Source organism: Eleutherodactylus coqui, chromosome 7 (genome assembly GCF_035609145.1).
Source record: "Eleutherodactylus coqui strain aEleCoq1 chromosome 7, aEleCoq1.hap1, whole genome shotgun sequence".
NCBI classification, from domain to species: Eukaryota; Metazoa; Chordata; class Amphibia; order Anura; family Eleutherodactylidae; genus Eleutherodactylus; species Eleutherodactylus coqui.
The window spans coordinates 198,257,852-198,277,527 of record NC_089843.1 but is presented as its reverse complement, the minus strand read 5'-3'; the positions used below and the strand labels follow the sequence as shown (position 1 = coordinate 198,277,527).

The 19,676-nt window shown below is 43.7% G+C and overlaps 1 protein-coding gene across 1 annotated transcript in view; it reads left to right on the top strand.

Moving 5' to 3' along the window:
* The first annotated feature begins 6,907 nt into the window (after window positions 1-6,907).
* Window positions 6,908-19,676, top strand: part of LOC136573650 (kelch-like protein 23) — a 33,860-nt gene continuing 21,091 nt past the window's right edge. The window contains exon 1 of the mRNA XM_066574912.1: window positions 6,908-7,985. Within this exon, the coding sequence (XP_066431009.1) occupies window positions 7,100-7,985 (886 nt within the window). The 5' untranslated portion in view covers window positions 6,908-7,099. The remainder of the gene's footprint in view (window positions 7,986-19,676) is intronic.

The following is a 19,676-nucleotide window of genomic DNA, read 5'->3' as shown; positions in this document are numbered from 1 at the left end:
ACTGTATAAGATGAAGGGTTACAAACAAATACAGCAAGATACAGAAAAGCAAAACAACATTATACTTTGCATCCATGATATATGTGGCGTAAATCAATCTAGGAGGAAGTCTCATTGATGTTCATCAAACCCAAAGAACTGCAGAATGCTACCGTCACGTCTGCACGGGATGCGATGGATACTTAACCTGAAACTACGCTACTGCACACCAAAACAGTAGAAAAGAAATAAAGACAACCGCACTAAGGAAACAAACTCTCCCTAATAAACTAAACCCAGGGAAGTGACCTGCTTAACCGCAGATAACCAATCCTGACAAGGACGAACCTGACCACGTACCTTGACCACTAGTTAACCCTATAAGGGATAGGTGAATAACACGGAAAACAAGATGAAATAAATATAAACTGTTGTACTCAGGTTTTTGTAGTCACAGGTAACCAGGGGAACCAGCTCCAAGCTTCTGGCTTTCTCTACAACCAGCGGATGACTGAAAATAAACAGCACCCAGCCCAGGCTAAATGGCCCTGACAAAATGCCCACAAGTTAGACCAAGCATGTCTCGTCTCACCTATATTATTCCCACTAGAGCCAGAAGACATCTAGCAGGGAAGCAATCCCAGAACTGCAACAACAGTGCCTCCCCTTTTAGAATGGGCCCCACAACCCTTAGGACCAGGTTGATTCGGACTCAGTTTATGAAAATCTTTTTATAAGCCGGTACGCATAGACATCTGTAGCTGGTACCTATGTCCTCTCCTCGGGACCATAACTGCGCCACTGAACCATTTCCTGAATCAACAAACTTTTTTAAGAGAGATTTGTGAAACACATTAGTTGTTCTCATCAATCTGGGAATCTGCAAAGAAAATAATACAGGATTAATTTTTTTCTATGATTTTGAAAGGATCGATAAATCGTGGACCAAACTTGAAGAACTTGTTTGAGTTTTATGTTCTTAGTCAACACCCAAACCAAGTCTCCCACCAAGAAATCTGTCCCCTCAGATTCTTCTGAATATTTTCCCAAACCGCCTCAATGTTAGAGGAGGACTCATTCTTCTCTGGCACATCCGAGAAAAGGGACCAAACCATGGATGGAACCCAAAATTACAAATGAAAGGCAACGTCCCATGATATGCTGAGGAAAAAGAGAGCTGAATTCCCAACCAAGAGCAAACAAAACGCCAGAATCTGGAAACAAACTGGATCCCACAATTGGAGACGATATTCAATGGTAAACCGTGTAATCTCACAATATGAGTAATGAACAATCTAGCCAAAGATTTAGCATTAGGAAGACCGGGAAGAGCCACAAAATGACCCATTTTGCTAAACCAATCACAACCCAGATAACAGTGTTAGCCTCAGAAGGCCTTATGTGAGCCTTGTGTGGTGTGGAGCATAAAGGCAGCAGAAATAGGCTCTTGCTCTCGACCTGAAGGTTGCAGGTTCAATCTCCGCTCAAGGTTGACCTTCCATCCTTTTGAGGTTGGTAAAATGTGTACCTAGCTTGGTGGGGGGTAATAAATAAATTACCTGAAAATGCTGCAGGATAAGTTGGCGCTATACAAATAACAAGATTTATTTTTATTTAAGGCAGCAAATCCATAATAAAATCCATAGACAAATGAGTCCAGTTTAACAGATAAAGGCAGGAGGGTTACGAGGTGATTTTGTTCTGGCACAAACCTCACAAGAAGAGACAAAACAGAATACATCTCGTCGTAATGACAACCACCCGAAAATTCCTGTAATTTTCGGGTATTATTAATCTCTAGATGACCAGCTAACATGCAAGTATGTACTTCAGACAGCACCTACAGTTTCAGATGAACAGGGACAAAAAAACTTTCCCGTCGAAAGGCTAGACGGGGCTAAATCCTGCGCTTTACGGAGCTGCTCCTCCAAATCCAGTGAAATTGCCGACACCACAACTCCCTCAGAAAGAATGGGTGCAGGAACTCCCGGAAAGAGCACTCGCCTTAACATTTCTACTTTCAGGACGATATGTAACCATAAAGATGAAACCCAAGAAAAATAGTGTCCACCGTGCGTGTGTCTTTTTGTTGACTCTAAGATTTTAGTGGTCCGTAAAAATAGTCACCTTGTACTGAGCCCCTTCGAGGACATAGCGCCACTTCTCAAAAGTCCACTTAAATGCCAACTGCTCTCTGTCACCAATATCATAATTTTGTTAAGTAGTAGAAAATTTATGTGAAAAAATACACAAGGATGAAGATTTTGCAGCAAAACAGTTCCCTGAGAAAGCACTACCCAACCCCCAACTTCTGAGAAATCAACCTCCACCACAAAAGGTCTGGATAAGTCTGGTTGCACTAGAACCAGAGCTGTTGCTGGGATCCACCAGTATCCTGCTGTGCCCAGTCTGCTGCCAGTTTCTGCTGAGTATTTTATTGTGCCCAGTCTGCTGCCAGTGTCCACTGAGCATCCTGCATTTTCAAATCTGATGTCAGTAGAGTCTGAATTTCTAGGTCCAGTGCCCACTAAGCTAGCTCTATGGGGACACATTGATGGGAGGTACTGTCACATACTGCGGCAATCATATGGCTATTGGCTGTTGTCCTTTTTGGCGCTGTCCATCTGCATCTCATATAAGGTCCTCCTTATATGCCACTTGGCCAGGACAAGCACGTTTTGACAGCATGGTCCACTGTGGCAATGCAGTGGTTATCTCTCCCTGGTATTTGGTCTCTGTTGCCACAGTTTTTCCTAATAAACTCATTACCTACTTTATTTGTGTCTTTGGACATAGTCAGGCCTTGCCTGAGTATTTACACAGTTGATCCTAGTTGTGTGACTGCTAAATCAGGTTGCCTTTAGTGACCCAGCGTTGTCCAGCATGGTACCTGCCTATCTTCTACATAGTCCTGTTACTTGGTTTCCTGATTCTGCTACATCTCCATTAAGCCTTGTCTGACCATAGGCTTCTGGCCAATCCATGATCGTCTATCTGATTGTTGTTCCAAGTATTTATAAAACAGCACTTGAGGTAGGTGTCATTGCAGCATAAGAGAAGTCTTGCATAATGTGATATTGAAGGGTATAGACAGAGGAGGAACAGAGGCAAGGTCAGGACAGGCAGATTTCTTGTGTAGTCAAGAAGCAGTCATTAAGCTGTTCAGCATGCTGTATAGCTCCCCTGAGTGTTGATACCTTGTTCCTCATCCCTTGTCTCTTGTTCCTGGTTCCGTGTTTCCCTATCTAAGTCCACTCCATGTCCTGTTCCTTCCCCAGTTAGCCAACTAGATAAACCTGTCCCTGTCCCTTCATGCATTAAAGGACGTGATTATTGTGTTACACTGCCTTGATTAAACTTCATCTCCTAAACCTGCTCCTCTCCTGCAAACTGCAACTACCTGTTAACAACCTCTGGCTCTCCTCCTGACAATGCCACCCGCCTCCTCCATTTGTACTGCAAACCATTACTACCTGTTAACGACCTCTGGCTTCCTCCTGACTACTCTCTGGTCTTGCATGGCGACTACACTCACGGCTCCAACCTAGCACCTGAAATGCTACACAGACAGAAGAATTGTAGTTAATTAGCATGCTGAGGTCAGGAGAGGAGAAACTGGGAAAGCCAAGTAGGACAGGCAGGGAACAAAAACTGAGATCAGATACAAACACTAAAAACTATGTGTCTAGACAGAAGCGCTAAAGCACCTGAAAAGAATAGGAGAATACTTTCTCTGGCACGCTCCAGTGAGGGTGGGTAACTTAAATGGACTGCAGCCTATCAAGATTGACCTGGAAAGCCATGTGTGCGCTGACCTTTTAAGAAGCAACCCAAGCACACACGCACAATTTGGGCAGCAGTGACAGCCAGAGTATGGGGAGAAATTATGTGGCATCTGACATAGTTGACACAAGGGACATAGCGCTAGCCAAGTCAGATGGCAGGAGAAGATAAGAAACATCAGCCATAACCAGGGGCCCTAATTAAATAACTTTGTGCTTGTGACTCTGATCCTATAAGACCCTAGCATTACCCCTGAGAGCACTAGATGACAGCATTGTAACTCTTCACACTGCCTTCTGAATTGATTATTTATTTATTACATGCAGATGACATACAAACATGACTATGCAACACATACTTTGGGAACTCAAGACACAAGGACATAGAAACGGAATTTGGCAAATGAACTGTTCAAGAATACCATTAGCTTGATGGGAAGTAAATAATGAGATAAACCCATTGGGCCCAGGAGACTTTAACCAATTCTTCCTCTCTTGTTGAGAGGTCAATGGCTAATAAACCTAAGTATTTGAGCCTCTAAAAAAGTTATTTTTATATTCGGGTCTAAAAAGTTCGAACTCTTCATTATTGGGTTAGTTTTTTCAATATTGTAAAACACTATATAATAATCCTGAACTGCCCTGGTATTCTGTAAGGGTGAAAAGACATGGATGCTCAGTATTGCTTCACCTGTCTGCTCCACCAAGTACACATAGGGCTCCCTGGTTTGGTGAACTGTTGATTCTAAAGCTTCAGCGTCTTCTCTACTCATCAGAGGAGCTGCTGAGCAAGTGATAAGAGAGTGATAAAGCGTTATTGCAATTGCACTTGATTGCCATCTCTACTGAGAAGAAGTGAGAATGTCGGAGCGTCAGAAGCAGCCAACTTACCAAACCAGGAATCCCTGCGTATACCCAGTGGAGAAGAGAAAAATGCAAGACTGAGTATGTATGTGCACCCTGACACACTTACTAAGGTGGACACAGAAAGACTGTTCTATAGAAACAGTAGTTGGTACTATTCAAACATTTTTTCTGGAAAGTTTGGGGTTACAACCAGTTCTTTTTAAATGAGTGTAAATACAACAAAAAAGTTCCACTTGGAAAATAAATGGGTTCACTTATTATTTAGGTTTTCTTAAAAGTAATAAAAAGTGAAAATACATATAAAGACATCCAAGATATCAAGAAAGATATCAACAAAAGAGACATACACAACAATATAAACCATATTTTCTTGTGAATACACCTTAATAACAAAGAGCTGAATTCTTCCCTTTACTACAAGAGTTTTAGGCCTCATTTGCATGAGCATTTTTACGCAACTATTTTGCCAAGATAAAACGCCGGCCGAAAATCACTACAATGTGAAGCATTGGATTCCAATGCATTCATTCACATCGGCCACGTGAAAAAATCGTGCTGTGCAATCGTCAAATCGATGACCGTTTTCGGTCACCGATTTTTCTCATAACCTCAGATAGGTCTTGCCTTATCTTTTGACGAAAAATGCTGGAGGCTCCCATGTAATCCTATAGGAGCTGAGAAAAAAGGGAGGGGGAGGGAGTTTACCTGCATTTGACCCCAGGAAAAGAAGACAGCTGGCTTTATTTTAGCTATTTAAGCTAATAGAAGACATTCTGGCGATTAACGGAATTCCGTGTTGCAGGGTTATTTTTTAACCCAATACGCTCATGTGAATGGACGAATCTAATTAATTTCGGAATTAGATCATGGCTATTCTTCTCTATTCCTATTTTCAACCATGTGCGGCCAGCGTGAGATAGCACACGCTTGTGTGAATGAGGCCCTAATCTCACTCCATTTGTCTGAATCGTCTTATGCATCTTTTAGTTAAGAGACCCCTAATTACATACATGTGGGCTTCCTAACACTGTCATAAGTCTCACCTCACAGAATAATCAGATAAGGCCTTCTTTATCAGTAGGGAAACCAAGTGACTGCAAAAGTGAATCCTTAAGCTGCCAGGTCCTTCATTTATGCCCCATTTAGATGTTGGGCAAATGATGCTCGCAGCACGTCCCAGTGAAGCTTGATCTGTGTTATTACAGCGAATATCACTGGCTTCGTTCACAGTGCTGCCGGCATGGAGGTGGAGCGGGCTGCTGAATCCCGCAGTGAAATCTGTACATGCCCGCGGACATGGAGATGGAAAATACATTACACTCACCTCTCCGGATGCTGCGGGGCTCCCCTCTGTGCTGGCCGGATCTTCTTTCTTCCGGTCGGTGGACGTGCTTGGCATGCCGGCAGCGTGCCGCATGCATACCAATTTTTTTAAAAATCTCCCGTGTGTCCGCGACACAGCATAAAAACAGCTGCGGCTGTGCCGGGGATACGAACGGCTTCCATAGGCTTTAATGGAAGCCACAAGAGCCGTCCGTGCAGCAGATCCGCAGAAAAATGGAGCATGCTGCGATTTCTTCCTGTGCGTGTGACCCGCACTCCGGGAAGGAATCCCATCTGCATGCTTTTGGCTGCCCTACTGATGCTAATGCATCCCTATGGGCAGCAAGACGCACGGATCTCCCGTGTGAGTGCAACGCGCAGCTTTTATAAATAGAATCAACACATGGACATTGGCCCTCAGGCATAGGTACAGGGTGAGGGGGGAAAAGGGCTCGGGAGGGCCCGAGCTGAACTTTTGCACCTGGGCCCCTGAGCCTTTAGGTACGTGCCTGATTGTAAGTGCTATTTGTTATTGTGTAGATTCGGTTTAGAGAGACGTGAACGCACCTTTGTACTTAGAGTTCAGTCCACTGTTGACCTAGCCCTGCTCCAAAACAGATATTCCCTTTTGTCCCCCATGCTAATTTCATTGCACCAATCTTAACTTCTTTTTTGGCACAAATGATATAAGTTGCAGTAATGTTAACTATGAATAAATGGATTCTGTGAATGCAGTTCATTAATCACAAGTGCAGTTTAATTGGTTGATTATATTCATGTTTAGTTCTAAGCTAAGGTGACTTCTCCCATTAAATGATTCTTCTGAAATATGAAGGACAGGAACAGAAGTTAGAAAAGCAGACTATTTTTGGAACAGCTGACAATCCAATATTCCCAGCCGGAGCTTACATGCCTCTTCAGACTTTACAAGTCACCGTGTTTTGGAAGCTCGGTTTCTCTACAGGAAGGAGTAGGACATGAAGAATGGGGAACTTTCTCAACGAGCGGAGATATTGCTGTGGTTTGGAGCAGTGAGTTTTTTGTAGCTTTGAGCTTAAGAAAATCTTTCATTTTCCTAATGTTGAACATTATAGTTACATTAATTAGTTGTCCTATTCAGTAGCATGCCATAAACAACATTGTCAAAAATGGATGAGTTGGATGAAGTCATTCTTGAAGTTGATAGAAAACTCTTCCAGGTGGAGAAATCTGTGTTAGCAGCAGAAAGTAGTTATTTCCAAATAATGTTTTACGGAGGATTCAAAGAGAGTACTTTAAGTCACATTCATCTCAATGGGGTAAAGCAGGAATGTTTTCAGACTTTATTGGACTTTGTAAAAAATGGGAGTATGGAAGTAAACAAAGAAAATGTCTCAGATCTCCTGGAAACAGCAGATTTTCTCGATTTGCGACATGCTAAGCAGTTCTGCATTGCATTTCTAGTCCATGAATTAAAAGTCTCCAACTGCTTGGATATGATGTCTTACTCCCAGCAATACGGATATACAAATCTTTATGAAGCTGCTGTTAATGTCGCTGTCACCCACTTACCTGAACTTACGAATGACTATGATGATGCATTCAGTCAGCTAGAAAAGGAAAGTCTAAAAGTGCTGCTACAAACTGACGATTTGTATGTGTCGAGCGAAGACCTCGTGTTTGAAGCTGTTATGAAATGGGTCACAAGGGACACCATGAGAGAGAAGAATTTTGAAGAGTTGGTTGCACTGGTGAGACCTGCATTCCTCAGCCTCACTTTCCTGGATGTTCTTGTCAAACGAATTCAAAGATCAAAAGGGCAAAATACTTACTTCAGGCTTTTAGAAACCTTGAATAGCAACCCGCCCATTACATGGCGCTCCATGGGTAAAGGGATGTCAACCAGCAGAACATATGAGACATTGTATGTCCTTGGTGGAAAACATGAAAAAGAAGAGCAAGAATTGTATATGTATTTACCTAAAACCAATACATGGAGAGCATGCTCCTCTTTACAACGTAAAAACCTCACCCAGTATGCAGTGGCCACAGTAGGTAACTCTCAAAATATAATCATTTATGTCCTCTAGTAAGTATATTTCATGTTGTGGTGAGTGAATCATAGGCGTTATATCTTCTGACACAATTTTGGCACTATTTGCCGACCTACGTCTTCAACGCTAAACCTTGAGAAATACATTTATATTAGTTTTATAGAAAAACTCTATCCAAATTTATAAACAATCGCAGAAAAATGGCCGTTACTTACTGACTGAGGAGTGCATATAGATGCATCCTCCTCTCACCATGCAGGTAGCTGACTACCAAATGGAGGAGCAAATAACACCTGTGCAAGACACCGATAAAACACCCACTCACACTGCCTCCTGATAATGAGGGAGTGGCTGCTTGGTGTACATTCCCACACATAGTGGATACAGGGTGCCAGACCATTCTGATATATGTAGTTCACCATACAGACTAGTAACCTATTAATGACGCCATGATAATTCGGCGGGTTTCCCTGCATATCCATCAGTGAACCACATTGGAACTGCCACCCTGGGCTCCCCCTGGAGTCTTAATGCCATGCTGCATGTGAATGATAGATAATAAATGCAAGGCATTGGTTGAATGTTGGCCAAGATACATGAGTCCACTAACCACTTCACGGTTCCTCGCGTTGTAGTGGGTCCCTACACTAATATAAATGCATCACAGAAGGGGAAATCAAGAATTAAAAACAATCACAGAAAAATGGCCATTACTTACTGACTGAGGAGGGCATATAGATGCATCCTCTCATCATGCATGTAGCTGACTACCAAATGGGGGAGCCAATGATACCTGTGCAAGACACCGATAAAACACCCACTCACACTGCCTCCTGATAATGAGGGGGGTGGATGCTTGGTGTAAACTCCCACACATAGTGGATACAGGGTGCCAGACCATTCTGATATATGTAGTTCACCATGCAGACCAGCAACCTATTAATGACGCCATGATAATTCGGCGGGTTGCCCTGCATATCCATCAGTGAACCACATTGGTACTGCCACCCTGGGCTCCCCCCTATCCAAATTTATAAATTATCTATGCCAGCTATAAGTCCACTCCCATATTTAGTAGCTGAGTTGGCTGTAGTAATAAACAGGTATTGCCCAGACTTACTCTCCAGCCCAATATAAAATTGTTGTGCACAACTGTATGCTGGGTGTTAGGGTGCTGAGGCATACATCAGGCTCCCAGTGAGAAAGTCTTGTCCCATTCTAATTAATCAGACCAATGCATGATACTCGCTGGGCATTAGCATAGTGTGTAAGCTGAAATAAGACATATGACCACCAAATTGAGCGTATTGCCACCCCCACCCCCCCAATGTTGATCCAGAGGAAGGCAACCTGAACCACCCATTTTTTTATTTGCCTCTCTACATGCCCATTGTCAGATTGGACAGGAGGATTTATTTGGACAAGCCCTTTAACCCTTGTTTGTCCTAACACATATTGAAACATCATGGTGGGAAGGTAGTTTATGCAAGGTGTTATAATGGTACAGGGCGTTATATGGTAGTACATATTACTATTTTAACAGGTATCATGATAGAGCTGTGACAACCTTTCACTGCTCATTGCCCAGGGATTAATCACCATGGTTTGACCTCAGTGGTCGCTGCATTGTACAATCTATGCTGACTCACCAATCACAGCTAAGGCTGATTGTTAAATGCCACAATTTTTTCCCATTATCCCATGCACATTTTTGACCAGTCATATCCATTTTCCTGATCAGCCTTTATGGATGCTTTTGCTTAGTCCTTGGGAGCTTTTGTTTCCTATTACAGAAAAAGTTTGTTAGCTTTTGGTGAGGACTTGGCTCAGGACGCCCTCAACAGTAGATAGTATTGTCTGATCGTCCAACTACTTCATTGTCCACTATCCAGAGAAAGCTGGCACAATTGTTACAGGCCCCTGAGTCTGTTGGATCTATTTCCAGGTGGCTTGCTGAAGGACATTTGGTCTCACGTGGCCCATTATATGTACAAAACTGTACAGCTATGGAGTGGAACTGGGTTGTGTTCAATAATGAATCCGGGTCTAGTTTGGGCACTAATGACGGCCACGTTCATGTCTGGAGACCTCGGGGTGAGCGCCTCAATCCTGCCTTTGCTGTGGAGTGGCACACTGCCCCACAGGGTACTAGAGCCTCCATGCCCACCCATATCACATCTTGTATCCAAGCAAGAAGTGGCCCAAGAGGGTAGTAATTTTCATCCATAAAATTGTTCTATCTCTGTTCAAACTAAACATAAATGTATTAAAGCACAACATACTGTTTATTTAATAATAAAAAAAGGCCTAAAGATAATTTAACCATTTAGTGCCAAGGTAAATTTAGAACATTTCTCGCCTCTTCTGTGCCCAGCTTGCCCAAACATACACCACTGAGAAGTTAATTTCCATAGACTAGTTAATAGTATAATTTTAAGGGAGCCTTCAATTCCACCAAGTAAGAGGACAAGGTATGGCTTGAAGATATATAAGCTGTACAAGAGTACATCAGAGTACCCCAACAGATTTAGTATTTATGAAGGGAAGGATGCCAGAACTGACCCCTTAGAATGTACTCTTTCCTGGGAACTAGTGGAAAAATGTTACGAGTGGCCGCTGAGTAACCCTTCCCGGCAGCTGAAGCACGCAGACGCCTCGCGTTCTTTTTACACGTTGGCGTCCACTTTAGCTGTGAATGCTGGCCGAAGGGTGCATGCACGCACCCAGCCGTGTTGTCAAAGGGCTATTAGCCCTTCAATAGCCTCTCACCTATGGATATATCAGGCATCCTAACCTTATAAAGGGTGCTTGAGTATTGTAAGCATTTTGGTCTCACTAGATGTAATCAATTTTGTTCTAATTCTCTGGTTTTATGACTTTGGCTATTCCTCACTTTATTTGCATCTCCACTCCTGCTTGTTATACTGACTATGCTACTGTCTGACGCCTGATTTACCATTCTGAACCTGTTCTCTATGACCCGTCCTCTTGCTTGTTGCTCATGCTGAAGTGTGCTGTCTGCCCTGAACTGGACTGATTGACTAGGCCCTGAAGTAGCGTCAACTGCCACAATATTGGGAGCGCCTCCTGGGTCACGGCCTGGGGACCCTGCAGCGAACCTACATCGCAACTGGTAAAATTAAACAATGATAACTGGGGTATCTTATTTGTTGCTTCAAGATTTGGTCCAAAGTCAAACTAATCTGTGGTTGAGTGGATGTACGCCTGCTGATCCGGCAAAAAATACTGTGGGATATTGTGGATCTGAGCTACCAAAGCTGCAACCCACTAATCAACTTCCTCTCTTCCAGAAATACTGCGGCATATGTTAGTGTAAGGAAAAAAAAAAAAAACAGTTTCCCTAAGAAACCGCTTGAGTAAACACTCAAAGGGTGCAAGTGCAGCATCATGAGCAACATGGTATTGTGTATCAAGTATAAGGACAAGAGAGCTGTCTTTTTTATTGACAACTATACTTGGCCCTAGTAGCACCCAGGGCAATAACTATAGGGGATGCAGTTGCACCCGGGCCAAGGAGCCTTAGGGGGCCCATAAGACCTCTCTTCTCCATAAAGAGAGCTCAGTGCTATGAATAAAGCATTATAGTTGGGGGCCCTGTTACAGATTTTGCATTGGGGCCCAGAAGCTTCAAGTTACTTGGATAGTTCCCCAATCCAAGTACAGAAACCCTCAAGCCAGACCAAAATCTGCAAGGTGCTCCTACATTTGTGAGGCCTATATATCAATCAATCTGTACACTAGAGTCAAATATGTTATATTTCTAAAAATTGCAAAATCGGGGTAATTAATAATAAGTTGTAATAAGTAATAAGCCGTGATGAAAGTTAGTAATAAATCTGTGGCATGTCACATCTATAACAGCCTTTATATTGGAGTCGGGTTAGCTAATTTTTTATTTAAGTTGTACAGACGGGGGAATAACATATTACTTGGAGAAGCTGCTGTTCTTGCCACAAACCTGCAACCGCCATCCCATATAGTTGTGTAACGTCCTGCAGCGACCAAGCCATGAGGCTCACAATGAGGGGATGACACTTGTCACGGTGGCTCTACCAAACTCCTCCCCAGAGGGACGCGTACAGCCAGATCCAAGGCATCGCTAGGCCTCTTACAGGCAACGCTGGGACAGCAGTTACCTGTATAGTGGTGTAGTAGACTGACGAAGTTGTCATTCGTGACGCCACCATTCCTTCACACTGTTAGTTGTCCACAAACAGTTATAGTTGAATACCTCAATCACTGGGAACAGGCAGTGACTAAAACTTTACTTCTTTCACACACCAGTGCAGGAAGAACAGTTGAGGAAGGTTAGGGAGGAGAACGCAGGATGACACCAGGCCTACAGTCCTAGTTATCTGTATGACTCCGCTCCTGGACAGACACACACACACCGGGATACAAGATGAAATTGGACCTACAGGCTGAGTTATCTGCACAACTCCGCTCCTGGACAGACACACCGGAGGTGGACAAAAGACTCTGCAGACACTCACTTGCTCTTAGTAGCTTGAACACTGCACGGCAGTGGACCTGTTGGGTGTCTTTGAGGACTGGAGTTGGGAAACACTGGTTCGTAGTGATCTTACAGTGATATTGGGGTTTTTAACCATTATTATTATGTCTTGGTGATCAGAACCCTGGGGGATATGGATATATATATATATGGGTTGGGGTGGTGTTTTTTTATTGCTTGTTATTTTCTCTTCTTCCATTCTGTAATACAACTAACTGTAATATATGGCATAGATAACGTATGGCGCGCAGGGCAATACAATATTATACGTTATAATCATTAATAACTTCAGAAGGGTCAGTGATCCGGGAATTATTCTGATTGCCAGATTGGAGTCAGGAAGGAATTTTTTTCCCTTAAATGAAGAAATTTGGATACTACCACATTGGGGTTTTTTTTGGCTTCCTCATACGCTGAGCTGGATGGACATATGTCTTTTTTCGGCCTTACATACTGTGGTAAATTACATTTGATAACTAACAGGTAAAATGACTTTCTTGTGGTTTGTGTTAGAAAGGAGCTAATGATGGTATCAGTTTAGAATACAGTCAGTCAATTTGTACATACAGGTGATTTTAACCCCTTAATGACACGGCCTATTTTGGCGTTGAGGACCAAGCGATTTTTTGGTATTTTTCCATCTCCATTTTTCAAAAGCCATAACTTTTTTATTTTTCCGTCGACGCGGCTGTATAAGGGCTTGTTTTTTGCGTGGCGATCTGTAGTTTTTATCGGTGCCACTTTTGGGTACATAGACTATATTGTAAAACTTTTTTTTTTTTTTTTTTTTATAAATCAGGTTTTTATTGGTTTTGTAAGAAATAAACAGGGTAAAACATTTTGAACAGTTTGTCTCCTCGCAGGGAGAAATCCCGTACCACTCTCATTCCCCACATATTTGTCTCAAATAATTAAACTCTAAAATTATTGCTACTGGTATAGTCTATGGCAGATGAGGGGAGGGGTCAAGAGCGGTCAAACTAGTCATGTAATTACCAGAAGACAACCTTGTTAGATGTAGGGGGGGGGGGGTAGGGATAGGGTGTGGTAGAAAGGTATGGAGGGGGCGGGTTGGGGGGGGGAGGGGGATGGAAGGTGTCATGTGTAGGGCTGTATTGCAAGTGTTTTATCGCCTACCTCTCTTCTCCACGGCGTCTCCACTCAGCCAAGCCGGAACGCAGGACCGTAGGCCCTGATGGCGCCTCTATGGACCATTCCTTTTTCTGCCTCCTGTTCTGTCATCCCGAGTGGCTACATCACCTTCAACATCTTCAACATCTCCAACGCCCGAGGTCTCCCACCTGAGAAGCGTGAGGGAGGGGACACCCCTTCCTGTTTCTATCAGCTCTCTCTTGAATTAGGGATTTTTAAAATTCAATGTGTGCCTCCGTGTTTCAACTGCCTCCAAGGGAGCCAAACCTCATCAAACTTGTCATGCGACCCTCTATTCCAACTGGCTAGTTCCTCCATATTGCAAATGGAGTCTACCTTTGCCATCCACTGCGTATGGCTTGGAGGGGTTTTCTGTAGCCAGAGGGTTGGTATCAGGGCTTTAGCCGCGTCAAGTAAAAAGGTTACTAATTTATCTCTTGCTGGGTGGAAAGACAAAGTGGGTCTCCATAGCAGTACTATGTCTGCTGTCAGCTGGAGACCTGGTTTTATTAGTCGTATTGTTATCTCTACTTCCTTCCAGAAAGTGACCATTTTCGGGCACTCCCACCAAATATGTCTAAAGGAGCCGACTCCCATGTCGCACCTCCAACATCTATCATGCTGGGCCAATTTATAAGCGTATAGCCACTGAGGGGTCTTATACCAGCGGACCAGAACCTTATAGTGACTTTCTTGTAGCAAGACACACGGGGAAGCGACGAAAGCATATTGTAAGATTACTTTAACGTCGGAAGAGGACAGGGAGATATTCAACTCTTTTTCCCAGGAGATGAGAAAATTTGGTTTGTAAATCTCTGGGGGGGCAATAATTTTTTTTCGAAGAAGGGTTATTGCTTTGCTGACGGGGAAGTTCTGTTTGAGAAGTTTTTCAAATGGAGTGTCTGGTCGTGTGGATCTATGTACTTTCTTGAATTCCTCTATCATTTGCGTAGCATGAATTCTTTGTATGACGGATATCTGGGTTTTAGGCAGCAGAGATTTTACTATGTCGGGAGTTTCTCTGTGTGTCTGGGCCTGTAAGTCCCCTAGTGTCAGCGAGGTCACTCCCCTCCACATGCTTCTAATAGTGTCATCTACTGTTTTACCTAGGACTTTGCCGATTAGATTCAGCGGGGTCGCTGGCGACGGAGAGGGAGCTAAGGATGTTCCTATTTTATCCCAAACCTCACATGGGCCTCTGATTAGAGGATTATATTTTTTGGACCTGTAGATACCTTTATCAGGGAGCCAGAGGTCCTCCTGTAGGGTCTTCCCATGGGCTTCTGCTGCTAATAGTTGTAACACCTTGTCCCCCTGGGTGGATGTAAGCTCCATCCAGTAATTAATTTGTGTAGCTTGATAGAAGTCGTGGACACATGGCAGACCAATACCTCCTTCCTCCCTTCTTCTCACCATGAGACTGTAAGCCAGACGAGGCCTTCTCTGTCTCCACACATATCCCGAGAAAGCTGATTGCAATAATTTGAAGAAAGCTCTGGGGAGAGCAATCGGAAGCATTCTAAGTTTATATAGGATTTTAGGTAGGACATAGGATTTCAGCACGTTCTTCCTGCCGAACCAGGAAATGAACGGCATGTCATATGCGTGTAGAAGGTGTTTCACTTGTGCCAATAATGGGATGAAATTATTTTCATATAAATCCCTGGCGTCCTTGGTGATTGTAATGCCCAGGTACTCCACTGATGCATTAGACCACCTGAAGGGTGGACTGGAGCTAAGCGTTTTGTATTTGTTTGGAGGGAGGGATATATTTAAAATGGTGGATTTGGAGAAATTAATTTTAAAGTTGGAGATGGCGCCAAAGGTTTTTAATAGTGTTAATAAATTCGGTATGCTTGTTTCCGGTTCTGAGATAATGAACATTACATCATCTGCGAATGCCGCAGTATGTAGGGCTTTGTCTCCAACTATAAGTCCTTTTATGTTGGGGTTCAACCTTACTCCCTGTAGGAGTGGTTCCATAGATAAAATAAAGAGGGTCGGAGACAGGGGGCACCCCTGGCGGGTTCCATTTCTTATGTCGAAGGGTTGAGATAGTGAATTATTTATTTTTAATCTAGCGTAGGGTTCTTGATAAAGTGAAAATATCGCTGTAATAAATGTTGGGGGGAAATTGAAGTGGTGTAGTACCTTCTTGATATAGGTCCAGTCCACCCTGTCAAAAGCTTTCTCTGCATCAGTGCTTACCAGAACCAGAGGAATCTTTTTGGATTGGGCGTATTTAGTGGCGTGTAATAATCTATAGCAGTTATTTTTACCTTCTCTTCCCTTTACAAACCCCATTTGTTCACTATTTATTATAGAGGGGATTAAGTTCTCTAATCTTTTTGCTAGCAGTTTTGCCCAAAACTTGATATCAACGTTGATCAAAGATATTGGCTTGTAACTGCTGCAAAGTTCCGGGTCCTTTTTCTCTTTATATATAAGCGTGATGTGTGCTTCCTGCGCTTGTTTTGTTAATGGGTCTCCGTTCATAAGCGCATCAAACAGGATCCTTAATTTTGGTGCTAGTATACCCTTAAAGGATTTGTAGTATAAACTTGGGAGGCCGTCCGGGCCTGGACTTTTCCCCGCAGGACTTTGTGTAATTATGTCTTCCACTTCTTGTAGAGATATGGGGTCTAGGAGGGAGTTGGCTGCCTGCTCATCTAGTTTTGGTAGTTGGGTGGTGTTTAGAAAGCTATCTATAAGCTTCTCTTTACTATCTTGGTTTTCGGTCGAACCGTTTTCCTTAAGGTTGTATAGAGTAGCATAAAAATGTTGGAAATTTTTTGCTATCTCTTGGGAGGAGGAAGCCAGTTTCCCTGTATGGTCTCTGATTGCTGCAATATTATTTCTGGTTTTTGCTTTGGGACGTGAGGAGCTTACTCCCCTTGTTGCCATGTGAATACGCGATGTGTCTGACATAAAGATATTTCTTATTGTACCTGACTACTAGGAGATTTTTAAGTGTTTGTCTTAGTTTTATTAGTTCCTCGCAGTTATTTATAGCTTGTTTTAGTTTCTCTGCTTGTTCTAGTTTCGCTATTTTAGTCAATAGGTCATCAATTTCAGCTTGAGATTTTTTTTAAATTTTAGTTCCTAATGCAATGAAAAGACCTCTCATGTACGCTTTATGCGCTTCCCAGATAACTGGGAATTTCAGATCCTCTGAGCTATTTAGTGAGAAATATTCTAATAGATGTCTGGAGAGGTGCGCCCTCTCTTCCTCCGAGTCTAGTAATGAGGTGTTGAGCCTCCAGTTCCACTCCCTCGGGCCATCCCCTCCGATCTTAATATCGGCATGGATAGGGGCATGGTCCGACACTGTGATCGTCTCGATTTTAGTCTTTTCTAGCTTCGTTAATATATCTCGGGATATCATTATATAATCCAGTCTATTATATGAAGAATGGAGTTGTGAGAAGTAAGTATAATCTCTTGTTGAGGGATTTGCAGATCGCCATGTGTCCACGACTCCCAGGTCCTGTAAGGCTTTATTCAGTTTTCTAATTTGTTTTTGTGGGATCCAGGATCTGCCCGTCGAGGAATCCAGTACAGGGTTTAGAGTAGCGTTTAGATCCCCCCCTAAAATAATGTGACCCTCCGCAAATTCCCTCAACAGGTTCAATTTGTCTATTAGCCAGGTAACTTGATTGGAGTTAGGGGTGTAAATATTGGCTATTGTTATTTTAGTGTTGTTTAAAGTTTCTTTTACGAACAGAACTCTGCCGAGCTCATCTGAGAATTTAGCTTTTAGATTAAAAGTTAAAGACTTGTGGAAAAGTATGGATACTCCCTTGGAGGCAGATGTTGGGTGAGAATTGTGATAGCCTTGGGGAAACTGTTTACCCGGCAAGCTGGGGCAATTAGTTAGCTTAAAGTGTGTCTCTTGTAGTAGTAATACTTTTGTTTTGTATTTTTTGATTAAATGAGAGATACTGTACCTTTTTTGCGGTGTGTTGAGACCCCGGACGTTGAAGGACGTGAATTTAATCGCCTCCATGCTCCCGCTGTCGACTATGCGTGTAGTCCGACGCTAAGGCAGACGCTAGGCCGAGCAGAGACGCCGCAGGTCGAGAGCAAGTTCTGAAAATAGAAAGCTTATTAGTTATTCAGTCACTCAGTGGCCGAGTCAAGACGGAGACAGGATAACCGATCCTAGTTCAATATGTGGACAGAGCTGCCGTCCGGCAGGCCAGGACAGGTAGGCAGGTGTGCAAAAAAAAAAAAAAAGAGAGGAGGAGGAAGGAAAAAAGGGGGGGGGGGGGGTAACAGGGGAACAGTAAAATGCGAAAAATCAACAGATCAAGTTACGCAAAGATTTGTTACGTGTAGCTAAGCTTATGAATAAACCTCTTTACAGAGGTACAGGTGGGTTGCCTCGGGGGAAGGAGGAAAACCACCTGTATGAGGGGGGGGGGGTTACCAAATCAATTAGATATACAGTTAGATACAATGAAATTATATCTTGGTTAACTATAGACAATAGTTACGGTAAAAAGCCTGATCGGAGGGGCACCATCAGGCTCCAGTTTCTTTGGAGGGGTCAACAACATTACGAACTCTTTACTAACTTAGAGGTGTGGGAACCTCGTCACCGGGATAAGTCCTTGAAGGTGTTAAAGAATAACTATTAACAATCTTGAGAAAGTCCTGTTCGGTTGGCCCAGGAAAGGTCGGGCACTTCCAGATAGTTGGACTCATGGGACACTAGGCCCCTGTAACAAGTGGGTAAAGAGTAAAACTCGTGAGTCAAGTTTCTTCCAGGGTGGTGTCTTCTCTGGCTTTCTTTTTCTGCTTACTCTTTGGTGACTTAGTGTGGTTTACATTGCGCCAGATCTCTGGAGTCGGTAGATGTGGGAGGCTTGGAAACTCCGCCATGGGGAGCCAATTAGGAAGCTCCATGGGTTCCAAGCCTAAGTGCTGCCAGCACTCCTGGAGATCCTCTGGAGCTCTTATGTTCAATCTTTTCCCTCTGTGGGAAATCCCCAAGCCGAACGGGTAAAGCCAGGCATAACGTATATTTTTTGCCTTGAGAGCTTGTAGCAGCGGTCTGAGCATTCTGCGCTTGGCTAGGGTGGAGGGTGACAGATCTTGGAATAGCTGCAACGTAGCTCCCTCGTACGTTATGTTTCTGGAATTGCGGGCAGCAGCCAAGATGGCCGCCGTGTCCGGAAAAGCTAACAGCCTGCATATTATGTCCCTGGGTGGGTTGTCAGATGCCGGTTGCGCTCTTAAAGCTCTGTGGACTCTTTCAATAGTGATAGAAGCCGCTCTTTCCGCCCCCAGTAAACCCGCAAAAACTTCCATCACAATTTTTATTAAAGTGTCCTGCTCCCACTTTTCTGGCAAGCCTTTAATCCTGACATTATTCCTCCTGCTTCTATTCTCTGCATCTTCCTGTAGCAGGATCATCTTGTTGAGCTGGAGATGCTGCTCTCTCACTACTGCAGCCAATTCACTGGAGTGAGTAGTGATATTAGCTGCAGCCCCCTCCAGCTCCTCCACCCTCCTCCCTGTGTGTCTCACCTCGTCCTTGATCTCCAGCAGTTCGGCCAGCATCGGCTGCATCGTTTTAGTGAGCAGCTCCTTCATAAAGCCCTTAGACAGGGGCTCGTCTCCTTCCCCTTCGGAGGAACTGTCACCTTCCCGCGCTATGGATCGTGCTGCAGCTGCTGCCGGCGCCATCTTACTTGCTGCGTGCGGGGAGCGGGAGCTCCGGTCTTTCAAGAACCGCTGGAGATCTGTCTGTCCACGGGCTGGCCGAGGGGTCCCCAGCTGTTCTCCACCTTTCTCTTTTGTTGTTTTCCCCATTTTTCTGTTAAAAGCTGCTGTCTGGAGCCAGGAACGGTGCCTCAGTGACGGAGCGCTCCTCTCAAGCGGCCATCACAGTCCGCGGCCAGGCTCCGCCCCCTTTTTTTTTTTTTTTTAATGATAGCAGGGAGAGAAAACGCATCAATTCTGCCATAGATTTTTTTTATTTTTTTTTAACAGCGGTACTCA